This window comes from Herpailurus yagouaroundi, unplaced genomic scaffold (genome assembly GCF_014898765.1).
Source record: "Herpailurus yagouaroundi ecotype Mexico unplaced genomic scaffold, PumYag 195, whole genome shotgun sequence".
NCBI classification, from domain to species: Eukaryota; Metazoa; Chordata; class Mammalia; order Carnivora; family Felidae; genus Herpailurus; species Herpailurus yagouaroundi.
This window is the reverse complement of record NW_024412426.1, coordinates 4,477,980-4,491,807: the sequence shown is the minus strand read 5'-3', so window position 1 is coordinate 4,491,807 and position 13,828 is coordinate 4,477,980. Positions and strand designations below refer to the sequence as shown.

The 13,828-nt window shown below is 37.7% G+C and overlaps 1 protein-coding gene across 1 annotated transcript in view; it reads right to left on the bottom strand.

The window, feature by feature from the left end:
- FLVCR1 (FLVCR choline and heme transporter 1) overlaps positions 1-13,828 on the bottom strand; it is a 35,426-nt gene that overhangs the window by 16,432 nt on the left and 5,166 nt on the right. The window contains exons 2-3 of the mRNA XM_040446418.1: positions 12,941-13,085; positions 7,209-7,349 (exon numbers count right to left, since the gene is read on the bottom strand). Coding sequence (XP_040302352.1) covers positions 7,209-7,349; positions 12,941-13,085 — 286 coding nt within the window. The remainder of the gene's footprint in view (positions 1-7,208; positions 7,350-12,940; positions 13,086-13,828) is intronic.

The following is a 13,828-nucleotide window of genomic DNA, read 5'->3' as shown; positions in this document are numbered from 1 at the left end:
TGATTTTGAGATTTACCTGAGGCAATACTTTAAATTCTGGTTCATTAGTTTTCTCTACTATTTAATAGTCCATTGTGTGAAAAATACTGCAATTTAATGATCTCTTGTAAAGTCAATAGACACTTAAGGCTTTTCCCTATTTTTTGCTATTTAAAATAATATTGCAATGAATATTATGTTTTTGTTATTACATATAAGGATTTCTCTAAGTCTATATCTAGGAGCAGAATGTCTATTTTCTGGATAGAGCCAAATTGGTCTTTCGGAGAGTTTTATCAGTTTATACTACTCACAGAGTTCCTTTACTCCATATTCTTGCCATATTTGTTTTCTCTAGACTAAAAAATATTTATTTTTTTGCCAACTTGAATACATGTAATATTATTTCTTACTCTGTCTTGATTTGCATTGCTTTGATAAGTAATAAGGTTTAGCATCATACATGAGTAATACATAAACACATAAAGGCCTTCTGGTTCCCTTAAATTGTTTGTTCTCACTGAGTGGTATGAGCTATTTTTACATTGTAGGTGATAATCCTTTGTTGGTTATATGCACCACAGACACTTTCTCATGCTTTATGTCTTGTCTTTTCACTTTTTATGGTGTCTTTTCATTTCATTTATTTTTTTCTACTGTTTACTTATTTCTGAGAGAGAGAGAGAGAGAGAGAGAGAGCAGGGGAGGTGCAGAGAGAGAGAGGGAGACACAGAATCTGAAGCAGGCTCCAAACTCTGAGCTGTCAGCACAGAGCCCGACGCGGGGCTTGAACTCATGAACTGCAAGATTGTGACCTGAGCTGAAGTCAGATGCTCAACAGACTGAGCCACCCAGGGCCCCCCGTGATATCTTTTTAGAAAAGACCATTATCTTAATGTAATCATACTTATCAATCTTTTTCTTTAGGGTTTATGTTTTATTATTTTTTAAGATTTTATTTTATTACAATTGTTTTTAATTTTAATTTTTTATTTTTGCGAGAGAGAGCATTGTGTGAGTGGGGAAGGGGCAGAGAGACAGGAAGACACAGAATCCAAAGCAGGCTCCAGGCTCTGAGCTGTCAGCACAGAGCCCGACGTGGGGCTCGAACACACGAACCATGAGATCATGACCTGAACCGAAGTCGAATAGTTAACCGACTCAGCCACCCAGGTGCCCCATTTATTTTTTTTATTTTAGAGAGAGAGGAAGTCTAAGTGGGGGAGAGGGGCAGAAGGAGAGAGAGAGAGAGAGAGAGAGAGAGAGAGAGAGAGAGAGAGAGAGAATCTTAAGCAGGCTCCATGCTCAGTGCAGAGCTCAACATGCAGCTTGATCCCACGACCCTAGAATCATGACCTGAGCCGAAGTCAAGAGTTGGATGCTCAACTGACTGAGCCACCCTGATGCCCCAAGATTTTATTTTTAAGCACTCTTTATACCCAACGTGGGATTTGATACTCACAACCTCGAGATCAAAAGCTGCATGTTCTGCGAGCCAGCCAGGTGCCCTTGTGTTTTTTACATGAGAGATTCTTTTTAAGAATACTAAAGCCAGTTTCTAAAACATGTGCTTCTAAAACTTTAAAGTTCTAATTTTTACCCTTTGGTCTTTAATCCACTGCGATTCATTTTTTGTTCATGGTATGACATAGAGAGCTAATTTGACTTTATTGCTCAATTATCCCAGGACAATTCGCTGTATAGTTTCTCTTGTACCAAACATCTAGTTTTCATATATGCACCTTCTAGTCATTGGAGATGACTGCAAATACAGCAGTCCTCTCTTGTGTGCAGGGGATACGTTCCAAGTCCCCCGGTGGATGCCTGGAACTGCAGAGGGCACCAACCCTATGCATACTGTTTTTTCCTATACATACATACACACCTATATTAAAGTTTAATTTATAAATTGGCAGAGTAAGAGATTAACAACAGTACCTAATAAAAGAACAGAACAATTATAACAATATACAGTAATAGAAGCTATGTGAATATGGTCTCTCTCAAAATCTTATTGTACTGTTTTCACCTTACTGTGGATTAAAGACAAAGTGTGTGTGATGAGATGAAGTGAGGTGAACGACATGGTGTGACGGAGTGTCAGGCTACCGCTGAGCTTCTGTGGACAGGCCAGAAGGAGTTGCCCCTGCTTCCTGACTGCGGTTGATCACAGGTAACTGAAACCACAGAAGAGGAAACTAGGCACAAGGGAGGATCACTGTGTAGTGGTTTTTTTCCTTCCAGGTACCTAGTGCCATGGCCATATGACTTTAAATGTGAGCAAAAGTGACGTTACCCATTTGCTGTCCTAGTAATCACAACAGCCTGTGCCAAGATGTCATCCTGGATCCCTGAGTTAACTGATGAGCAGAGCCTTGCTGCCAATTCACAATGGACATGTAGTATCGGCAATAAATACATTTTTGATGTGTTATGCCACTGAGGTTTTTTTGGCAGAACTTCATTGCTACAATACAACCTAGCCTGCAAACAGACACAGGGGTAGATCGCTGGGATCTCTACTCTGTTGCGGTAACCTAATGGTCTGTCCCTTGATTTTACACGGCATCTTAATAATCATTGTTTTATATGTCCTGATATAAGAATGCACCTTCAACTTGGTCTTCAATGAAATTATCTTTGCTCTTGGCCCTTACTTCTCTCACAGGAATTTTAGAAGTAGTCAAGTTCCATTACAAACCCTGTGTATACAGAAGATTGCAAAATGAGACCTATAGCTATCTAAAGATCATATCAAAAAACCCTGAGTAACTGGCCTTTGTTGCTCATGTCCCATTGAGTTCAGGAATATATAGGGACCCAGCTAGGTTAGCCTGGAGAGGCCAAGGAAAACAAAGAAGGCCTGTGCTCTGGCCTGGGGGTCCTCTACTGCACTGTATCCTATGGGATCTTGAATCTATTCCAGACCGGAGTAAGGATAGCAAGAGTCTGGATAAGAATTATAATAGCAAGAGATATTGTTATCTGAGCCTAGAATATATTATTTTTCTGAGTTTCAGATAGCAAGTAGCAATAGTTGGCATAGTAAGGGATACAATTTTCTCCAAATAGCCCTACCTCAAAAACAATGTTAGCTTGGACTATTTGGTTCCTAAGTTTTGGATATTGTATATAACCCTGAAAACCTATCTCAGGAGTATAGTCCCTATCCAGACCATCCCATGTGCAACTCTGCTCCAACTTTCAATATGTAATACTAGACATGGAGGGAGACAGGTGCACTGCTAAAAAGGTGTGATGTGACTCATTCAAAATTATGATCCCTAACTCTTACTCCTCTGGTGAAGACTATGAGGTCAAGAAAGTTTTCCAACTGTCCTGGGGATTATTATTAATCTCCACGGTTTTTCCCAACCCCTTCTTTCTAATTCCTTCAACAAGTAAATTCTGTTTAGTGTCCTAATTAGTGTCTGTATCTGGCTTTTCTGTCAATCCAAATCTGCAACTGTCAATTATTAATACAGTGGTTTTGTAATGTTAACTGCCATCACTATAATCTCAAGTCTTCTATAAACATAGCTCTCCATTTATTTGAGGTCTTCTCTTGTCTTTTAATGCGTTCTAATTTTCTAACTTACAAAGTTCTTTTGTTGGATTTTTTCCTAGACATCTTATAGTGTTGCCTGCTGTTATACAAATATCTTTTTATAGGAATACAATTCTTATCAGGGTGCCTTGGTGGCGCATTCATTTAAGCATCTGATTCCTGATTTGGGCTCAGGTCATGATCTCATGGTTCATGGAATAGAGCCCTAGGTTGGGCTCCGCCCTGAGTGTGGAGCCTGCTTGGGATTCTCTCCCTCCCTCTCTCTCTGCCCCTCTACCCACCAAAATAAAGAAATAAACATCTTTTTAAAAAGGAATACAACTCCTATAAGTACACAGGAATGTAGTTGATATTTTCACATTGTCAGATTATCTACTAATCTTGCTGAACTCATTCTTATTAGTTTTAATAGTTATCTGTAGGTTCTCTTGCATTATTTTTATAGATCAGGGGGTCAGTAAACATTCTCTGCAAAGGGCCAGACAGTAAATATCTTTAGCTTTGCAGGTGCTGGGGTCTCTTATGCAACTACTCAGTGCTACCCTTGCAGCTCAAAAGCAGCAATAGACAATATGTAAACAAACAAAACTTTATTTATAAAAACAGGCAACAGAGTTGACTCATAGGCCATAGTTTGATGACTTTTGATAATCAACATAGTTGATTATAGTGTATATAATCATATTATCTATGAATAATAGCAACTTTCTTCTTTTCAACTCATCTACTTTTAAATTTTGTGTTAGTGAGCCAGCCAGAACTTCCAGCTGGATGATGAATAAAAGCGATGGCACAGACATCCTTGCTTTAAAAGATACTGCTGCTCCTAAAGTTCTGCCTTTAGAATGATGTCTGGTAGAGAGTTTTTGTAGGTAAACTTTATCAGATTCATAAAGTTCATTTTTCTTTGCAGTTTGCTAGGTCTTTAATCAACGGGTATTGAATTCTATCAAATGCTTTTCCTTCAGCTATTGGGCAAATTTTCCTCTTTGATCTTTTACTGCAATAAATTATATTCATGAATTTCTAGTGCTAAATCAGTTTAGTACAACATCCTTTCTTAAACCAAACTTGGCCAGGATGTATTGTCATTTTTAAAAATTGCTAACGTAGCTTAGCTAATATTTTATTTTGCATTTTTACATTTTTTTCATAAGTGAAATTGACCTATAATTCTTTTCTTGCACTGTTCCTGTCTGATTTTGGTATCAAGGTTATACCAGCCTCACAAGGAAGCAGATGATACCAGTGATTGTCTCCAGGGAGGGGAACTCCCTGGAAACAGAGAGGTAACCTGGGGACAGAGATGGGGGAAGACTGGTTTTTCATTGTACGCCCTTTCTACCTTGTGAATTTTATACTGTGTGCACTATGCATCCTTTGTAACCTACTAAATTTTGTACAAATAAAATTTAGAAGTAAGAAAAGAGAACTCTGATCCTTTATAAAATAGGTATAATATTTCTATCTCAAAAAAGTTAGATAAAATAATATATAGGGAAGTCCTTTATAAATTTCAAAAAAAATAAAAAATTTTCACCTTATCACTTATGTATAATCAAGGAAGTACTAAATGATGTGTTACAAAAGAAATGACTCTTAAACTGTTGTTCGCTTTTTAGATGTTTATATTACGTCCCCAGTTGGATTCTAATTTCTTCAGGGAAGAAATCACATACTATGCTTCTTTTTAGCCCACACAGTATCTACAGCACTACTCTACAGTCAATGTTGATAATTACTGATGGAATAAACAAATCAATGAATAACAAAATGAACAATAAGTGAGGCAAACATTAAGTTGGCCCTTGTACGATCGCTTAGTGGAAAAAAGGAGCACATTTCAGGTAAAAGAAGTAATGGCACAAAATTACAGAGACTCGTATTAACAGCGTATATGCACGTGGAGGCATGTTTGTGTACGTGTGTGTCTGTGACAAGGGGTTGGTTATAAATGGACTGAAAGAAAGTTTTGTCTTGGGAAACAGTGAGAGATAAAAGAAGGTAGGAATCTTTCTTCCTTAAATGATAGGGTACAATACAGAGAAAGACAGATGCCATATGTTTTCACTCTTATGTGGATCCTAAGAAACTTAACAGAAACCCATGCGGGAGGGGGAAGGAAAAAAAAAAAAAAGAGGTTAGAGTTGGGAGAGAGACAAAGCATAAGAGACTCTTAAAAGAACAAACTGAGGGTTGATGGGGGGTGGGAGGGAGGGGAAGGTAGGTGATGGGCATTGAAGAGGGCATCTTTTGGGATGAGCACTGGGTGTTGTATGGAAACCGATTTGACAATAAATTTCATACATTAAAAAAAAATGATAGGCTACAGAAACGAATTTGTTCTTATAGATAAAAATGGCCCACTGTATTTACTCTACTTCCCAGTTATGTGTTTTAGGGTTAAGCTAACCAACAGAAGCAACCAGCAAAATTAAGATAAGGAACTATGACATGCTAAAGCATTAATGATGATATGACATAACATCTGGGGATCTGCTTAAAAAATATTCCAGGAAAAAAGTAGAGGAAAGAAATAAAGCAAGAATGGTGAAATGCTGATCATTGAAGCTGGGTGATGATGGGTACATAGGGACTCACCATACTAAACACTCTACTTTGGTGTTCAACAATTTGTACTAAAAAAAAAGAAAAAAAAGATGAAGTAATCCTGGTAAAAGGGTGAGTGTTTAGATGCGGGCATAATTTTTAACCACTTGTAAAACAGTTATGTACTAGGGTGTGCACTCCCAAAAAGATGTAAAAAAGAGAACAGCAGTGAGTGACTTCTGAAGACAAGACAGAAATAAGGGGTGTTGGCAGTTGATACAAACAGAGTTAACATGAAAAACAAAGAACAGGGGCACCTGGGTGGCTCGGTCAGTTAAGCGTCCCACTTTGGCTCAGGTCATGATCTCACGGCTCCTGAGTTCGAGCCCCGCGTCGGGCTCTGTGCTGACAGCTCGGAGCCTGGAGCCTGCTTCGGATTCTGTGTCTCTCTCTCTCTCCCTCTCTCTCTGTCCCTCCCCCACTCACTCTCTGTCTTCAAAAATAACATTAACATTAATAAAAATAAACATTAAACATTCAAAAATAAACATTAAAAATAAACTTAAAAAAATGTTTTTAAGGAAAACAAAGAATGAACTGTCAGCAAACTCTGAAGGGAGGCAAATATGTTGGTGCCTGCAGTCAAGGCCACAGTGTCAGAGGAGTATCTGTCAGCTGTCCTGAAATATCTAGAAGGGTGAGAATTCTTTTTCAAGTTAGAACTGGCTAAGGTGATCGCATTAGTGTCTAGTCCTGACTGGGTAGGTCCAAACAAGACACCAGTTTGCACAGGGTCAGAGAAGGGAGCTGTTGGTGACGTTTCCCATAAGCTTATGGTAATTTATAAAGGACTTAAAATACTCTGTGGAAACAAAAAAGTTGACAGAATTTGTCTATTTGAGATCTATTATTTGTTTTTGTTTTAAAAACGTGTAAGAATATCCATCCTGAAGTTTTCACTTTTAGTTCAAAATTTATGACTGTGCCGTGATTATTTTTACAGTTAACAAACCTAGCTCATTAAAGCTCAAACCACTAGATTAAACGAAAATAATCTACAATGCTCAAAGGTTTACAGAGACATCGCAGAAAATAAAAGAAAACCACTTACCATAAGTGATCAATAGAAGGACAAAGGGAACGTTTCTAAATAGGTTCCTTATTGATTTCTTATAGGAGTACTCAGCAGGGGGGCTGTTTTGAAGAGCTGCTTGAGCCTGACTTGGCGGATACTGAGGTTTTTCTTTGAATGCTACAAACAGACATGAAAAGGAAATTAAATACACGTATTTAGTGAGTGGACTAAATCAGTTTAAATTTAAAGAGGTAGTGAGAGTCTTATAGTGAGGCTTTCAGTTTCATTGATTTTTAAGTGAGGAATGTCCTCCTGGTCCCCCAAAACTGACTACGACTCAGAGATTTGGCCAGTTCACATGACTTAACTGCAAAACCATCAATAACATGCCACAACCTTGCTCACTGATTATTCCATTTTCAGTTACGCAAGATTAATTTTTATCATAGTAGGTAGTCAACAATTCCATTTCTAAATTTAGTTCAATTTGTAATTGGAGGTAAATCAGAAATAAGCAAACCGATATGTTTATTGAACTTTTTTTTTAAACATTTATTTATTTTTGAGACAGAGAGAGACAGAGCATGAACGGGGGAGGGGCAGAGAGAGAGGGAGACACAGAATCTGAAGCAGACTCCAGGCTCCGAGCCATCAGCCCTGAGCCCGACGCGGGGCTCGAACTCACAGACCGCAAGATCGTGACCTGAGTGGAAGTCGGACGCTTAACCGACTGAGCCACCCAGGCGCCCCTGTTATTGGACTCTAAGAAGATTATCTTGAGTTAGTTAACTATTTCCTTTTAAATTTTGATATGAAATTTATCAACTGATCTAATTACACCTCTAGAATTGAAACAGGTCCAGGTGGATTCATAGCTGCAGAGCTCACCAAAACATCAGTTAATTACGATATACTGAAAACTTAACCAAACTAAAACAGACTTCTATTTTTACAGGTGTCACAACTAATTCAAGAGGAGACATACTCATGAATATTCACTGGTTAATATGCTTACATCAGAGGACTGGACTGGTAGACATAAAATGTTTAAGTTGTTGCAATCCCTCCTCTTCCGTTCACCCTATCTGCTCCTTGCACTGTGGAGGGCGTCTGTTGTCCTTTCCTGAAAGTCTCTTTGTGTCCTAGTTAAGATAGGAGATATCTCTTTTCATTAATATTGGTAATACACAACTCACACAGTTGTAAAACAAAACTTTAGAATGTAAAAACCATGCTTACAAGGGAGTCATGGGGATTGAGTGAGTCTTAAGCCTCTTAGGTTTTTATTTACTCTGGTAAAGTAAGTATAAAAGGCTCAGCTTTGAACTCCAATTCAAAATGAAAACAATTCTTATTAATCTTCAACTCTACTAAATTTATTTCCTGAATACACGTGTTATCGTTTAGTTTCAGGTAATTAACTGCCCTGTTGGATAAAATCAGGCCTGTATTAGCTATACAATACACTAAAGTCAGGTTTAATTCTATACGAAGAAAAGGAAACAGAGGAACAGAAAACAGGGTCTCTGCCCCTGTTCACTTGGCACTAATTCTTTCAAATGATGAAATATGGCTTTTCTATCTCCCTTGAAAACTAAAAAGCAATAGTCTTCTACTTTCTTCTCCCCACCAAAAGCGTGAGCCAATAAAATGATTAACTACAACTGGCTGGCTCAGTTGTTAGAACATGCGACTCTTGATCTTAGGGTCGTGAGTTCAAGCCCCACACTGGGCACAGAGCTTACATAATAATAATAATTAATAATAATAATAAATAATAGTGATAGTAATAAACTATTAAAGCAGTTGTTCTCCAAAGTAGCCAAAGGATTTGGGGGGCACCATATTCAAACTTTTTCTCCCATGATGAATAAGCATATCTATTGTGTTTAGGAGTACTTCTACTTTTTGGAATTAGGTAATAACATTACCTTTTGATTTCATTATTTGTCCTTGTTTGATTCAAGCAGACATTACACATATTAGCTTATTAGAAGACATGTAAAGGTTTGAATACTGGCTCTGCCTCATATTTTGTATAACTCTGAAGAAGTCAATTCCTGTCTCTCAACTATAGATTTCTCATTCATAAAATGGAAATAACAACAAGCTGCTATGAGGATTATGTGACATTTGCAAAATAATTTTGTAATTATTGAATGCTACACAAAATACATTGTCTTTTTGAGGAATATTTATTTTTAAGAAGTCAGAGACTTTATCTCAGGGGCTTGAAATTCTCATAGCCTGGGTGAAACATATTTCTGTTAAAAGTTTATAATAGCAGCCTATATATAAATATCCTGAACATAAGAATCAAAAGTAAAATTACGCATACATGTTCTTTATTCATGTGTTTAAGTGCCGTAACATTAAATATGCTGATTGCCATTACTTTTGGTTTCTCTCATTCACTCATGTTAGTGAATCAGGATGGTAAGCATTTTAACACACATACTTGAGTTAAGTGATATAGTTTACTGCTGTGCTTCACAAGAACAGCTTTCAAATACAACAGCATCACCACTTATACAAGAGCAATTTGAAGTGGAGCAAAAACAAAAGTAAATAAAAATTAAAATGACCTATTTTTATACATAACATTTTAAATATGGACTTAGGGTACCTGGGTGCAAATTTCACCTTCAGTATTTCCTGTGACCATGGATAGGTTAAATTCACTTACGTTCTGTGCCTCACTTTCCTCATCTATAAAATGGGAATGATAATAGTACCATCCTCATACGGCTGTGAAGACTGAAGGATACAGCATGTAACGTGCCTTTAAACACGTTCGGTACTTACCAAACAACCACATGTTAGAGGGTATAATCATGTGGGGTGTGAAGAATGAGGTATTAGTGTGCAATTCAGTGGAAGGCTTGGGTTAATTCCTAGAAATGCTAGACGGATTACATTCACATGTAAGTTCCATGAGGGAAGGCAGGAGGGTTACATGGCATGAAGCCTCAAGATAGCATTTTTGAAAGACTGCTGAATACCAATTCAGTATATGACACGTTGCTGAAAAGCATCAGCAAAGCCAAATTACTTTACCAGATTTGGTTGGGCTTCCAAAGTATTTATGGGTAGAATTTCGAGGGAAGTAGGACTGTCCCTTAGTGATTAAGGACATTTGAGTAGGGATTTTAAAAATAGCCCATATCTCCCTCAATCACAAATATTTGGGAATAAGAAAAATAAGTACATTTTTTGTTTAAGTATCACAATTTCAACCTGAGACTTTCAGGTCACAACTGTAAATTATCTTGCATTTATTCTATGCTTGGCATCATAACATTAAGATTACAGGTCACCAAGCAAAATTTGACAGTGAGTCCTTTTTTCCCTGCTCCATTTCCACTGTCGATTCAGACCATGAGTATATAAATAAGCAATAATGTACATGAATAGGTCTCTTAATTTCTCAAATAACACAGGGTGCCATGTCAACGGTCACACCTATTATTATTGCCTTTTTGTCCCCTTCCTTGACAAATAAGTATCTTATCTTTGTAGCATCTCATATAGATATGCTTAAACACATATGCGTCATACACATAATTTCATATGTATAGATATCACCTATAGAACCTGTTCTCTCACTTCTTCCAAAGAGACAAGCAACTGAAGACAATAGAAAAAGGAAAACCAGAACTGATGTGAAGATAACACAAGCAATCAAAGGAAAGAGGGTTTTACATTTTTAATAATCCCTAGTGCTAACAGAGGATCCATTTATGCACAATGTATATAAACTACATTTCATTTAGCAAATCAAATACAGCTACCAGAAAAGTAGACTTAAGAGTTTGTTTTTAAAAAATAAACAGTTAACCCCAAACAATGTGGGGGTTTGGGGCACCAATCCCTTACACAGTTGAAAATTCATGAATGACTTCTGACTCCCCCCAAACTTAATAACTAATAGCCTACTGCTGACCAGAGAGCAAGTAGGGGAGAGGGGCAGAGGGAGAGAGAGAGTTCCAAGAAGGCTCCATGCTCAGTGCAGAGCCCCATGTAGGGCTCCATCGCACGACCACGAGATCATGACCTGAGCCAACATCAAGAGCTGGACGCTCAACCAGCTGAGCCACCCAGGTGCCCCTGGTATTCTTAAAATAAAGCAAGCTAGAGAAAAGAACATGTTACTAAGAAAATCATAAGGAAGAGAAAATACTAGGACTATAAAAAACCCATGTATAAGTGGGCCTGTGAAGTTCAAACCCATGTTGTTGGAGGGCCAACTGTAGATTTTGTTTATATCTTTGTTAAATTGCTAAAATAGTACAGGGATAATTTGTCCTTTTTCAGTAGTCTGTACAGGGCAAATGTGTCACTCCCTAATTGAAACATAAAAACCAACCGTAAGTAGGTTGGACGTGTCAGCATACTTTATATGCTACCAAGAGAGTATTTTGTTCATTATCTTTGGGAGATTAAATATATGGGCAGTTCACCTATAGAGGCAGTCTCTATCAAAACTGTCTTCAGCCTACATTTCTTTGAAAACGAAAGATTTCATATCTGGAGATCACAAAATTTGAATTTTTCATTACTAGTATAGCCGTGGTAAAAATTAATCTATAAATTTTAAAACTCCAGCTATAATGCAACTTGATGTAATGTTAATGATTAAAAGATGGCCTTTTTACTTTAAAGTTGCTTTCTTCTTCAAATCAATTTAAGACATACTGAGTCTTAAACAATACTGAGTGCCCAAAGGGCAATATTATAGTTATATTAGCAAACATATTACTTAAAAAAACCTATCCTTTTGCCTGAAATCAAAATTGTTTCCCATTAGAAATAAACTTTAGGAGCACCTGGGTGGCTCAGCCGGTTAAGCATTGACTCTTGATTTCGGCTCAGGTCATGATCCAAGGGTCGTGGGATCGAGCCCCGCATCAGGCTCCATGCTGAGTGTGGAGCCTGCTTGGGATTCTCTCTCTCTCTCTCTCTCTCTCTCTCTCTCTCTCTCTCTCTCCCTCTCTCTCTCTCTCTCTCTCTCTGCCCCTCCCCTGCTCATTCTCTTTCCCTCTCTCTCTCTAAAAAAATTAAATTAAAATTTAAAAGTTTAATTAAAAAAATAAAAATAAACTTTAAAAAGCAGACCTTCCCAAACCTTCTTCCAAACTGCTGATGGCTGCTTGCAGCTGATTTTGACTGACTGCTTCAAGAGACAGGCCCAGACGAGAGGACTCAGTGACGACTGGAGGCAGCAGGGCTTTGCTGGAGTGGCCTAACAAGCAGACGGTTGCCGGTCTGAGATTCTGCTGAACAGCTTGCTGCTGCCCAGGATCGTGCACTGGTCAACATTTTCAGATCCAGTTAATTGTTAAAATGGGGATCCTTGGAGGGATTTATCGTTAAAAAAAAAAAAGTTGTAGCCTATTTGCATCATTTAAAGCATGAGAAGAACTTGTTCCTGGCTATGTTAGCATAAGATGCAGAACACGTAGAGGAGTATGCAAAGAGGAGGCAGCTAATATGTTTGCAACAACAGTCATCAGGGAAGAAAAGTTAGTAGGGAGGTAAATTAGATGAATTAGTGTTCAAACCTTTACAATATTTAAAGAGATGTAGCCGACCATAACATATCCCTAGAGTTGTAGCGTTCGTTATCTGAACAAGGGCAACAGCAAGAATGAAACAAGCAAATGGCACTGGAGATATTAGCATACAAATGTTGAGGGTTAGCTATTTTTATTTTCATGTGTTTGTCATGCATTTATCTATTTAAGCAATAGGGGGAAAAATTCACTCACCAATTATTGTTAAAAAACATAAAAACGTGGCAACAGATGATGTTCCATAAAACATGGTGCTGATATTACAGGCCAGAAGATCTGTGTTATTCTGCGTGTTGGGCACTAACACTGGTGGCAGCAAAAAGCCAATGGCAGCTCCAAGCTGTAAAATAAATAACCCTGTTAATAGCCATTAGTATAAGAGAAAAAAAGGACAAACTGGCAATTATTACAACACAGAGAAGACAGCCAGTATTTGAGGTGTCAGGTGTAAACCCTAAAGCACCATGTTCTAATGTGAAAGGGTAAGTGCTGACAAATGTCTTTCCTATTCAACAAACTCCTACTATCTGAATGAGTCTGCTGTAAAGATGTATAAGGTACGGTCCTTACCCGTTAGATGCTTACAATCAAAAAGGGGAATAAGAATATGCAGCATAAGGCTGAGAAAAGATGATGTATAGAATGGGAGAAAATATTTGCAAATCGTATATCTAAGAAGGGTCTACTATCCAGAATACATAGAGAACTCTCACAACTCGACAGCAAAAAGACAGATAACCAATTCAAAAATGGGCAAAGGACTTGAATACACATTTTTCCAAAGAAGATCTATATAAATGTTCAACAAACACGTGAAGAAAAATGTTCAACGTAAGTTAATTAGTAGGGAAATGCAAATCAACACCATAACGAGATACCATTTCTTACCCACAAGGATGGCAGTAATAAACAAACAAACAAAAAATTGGAAAATAACAAACATTGGCAAGACGTGGAAAAATTACAACCCTTGTACACTGTTAGTAGGATTGTAAAATAGTGCCGCCAGTGTGGCAAAAACTGAAAACAGGTATTCAAACAAATATCAAATATTATACATGAATATTCATAGCACCCTACTGC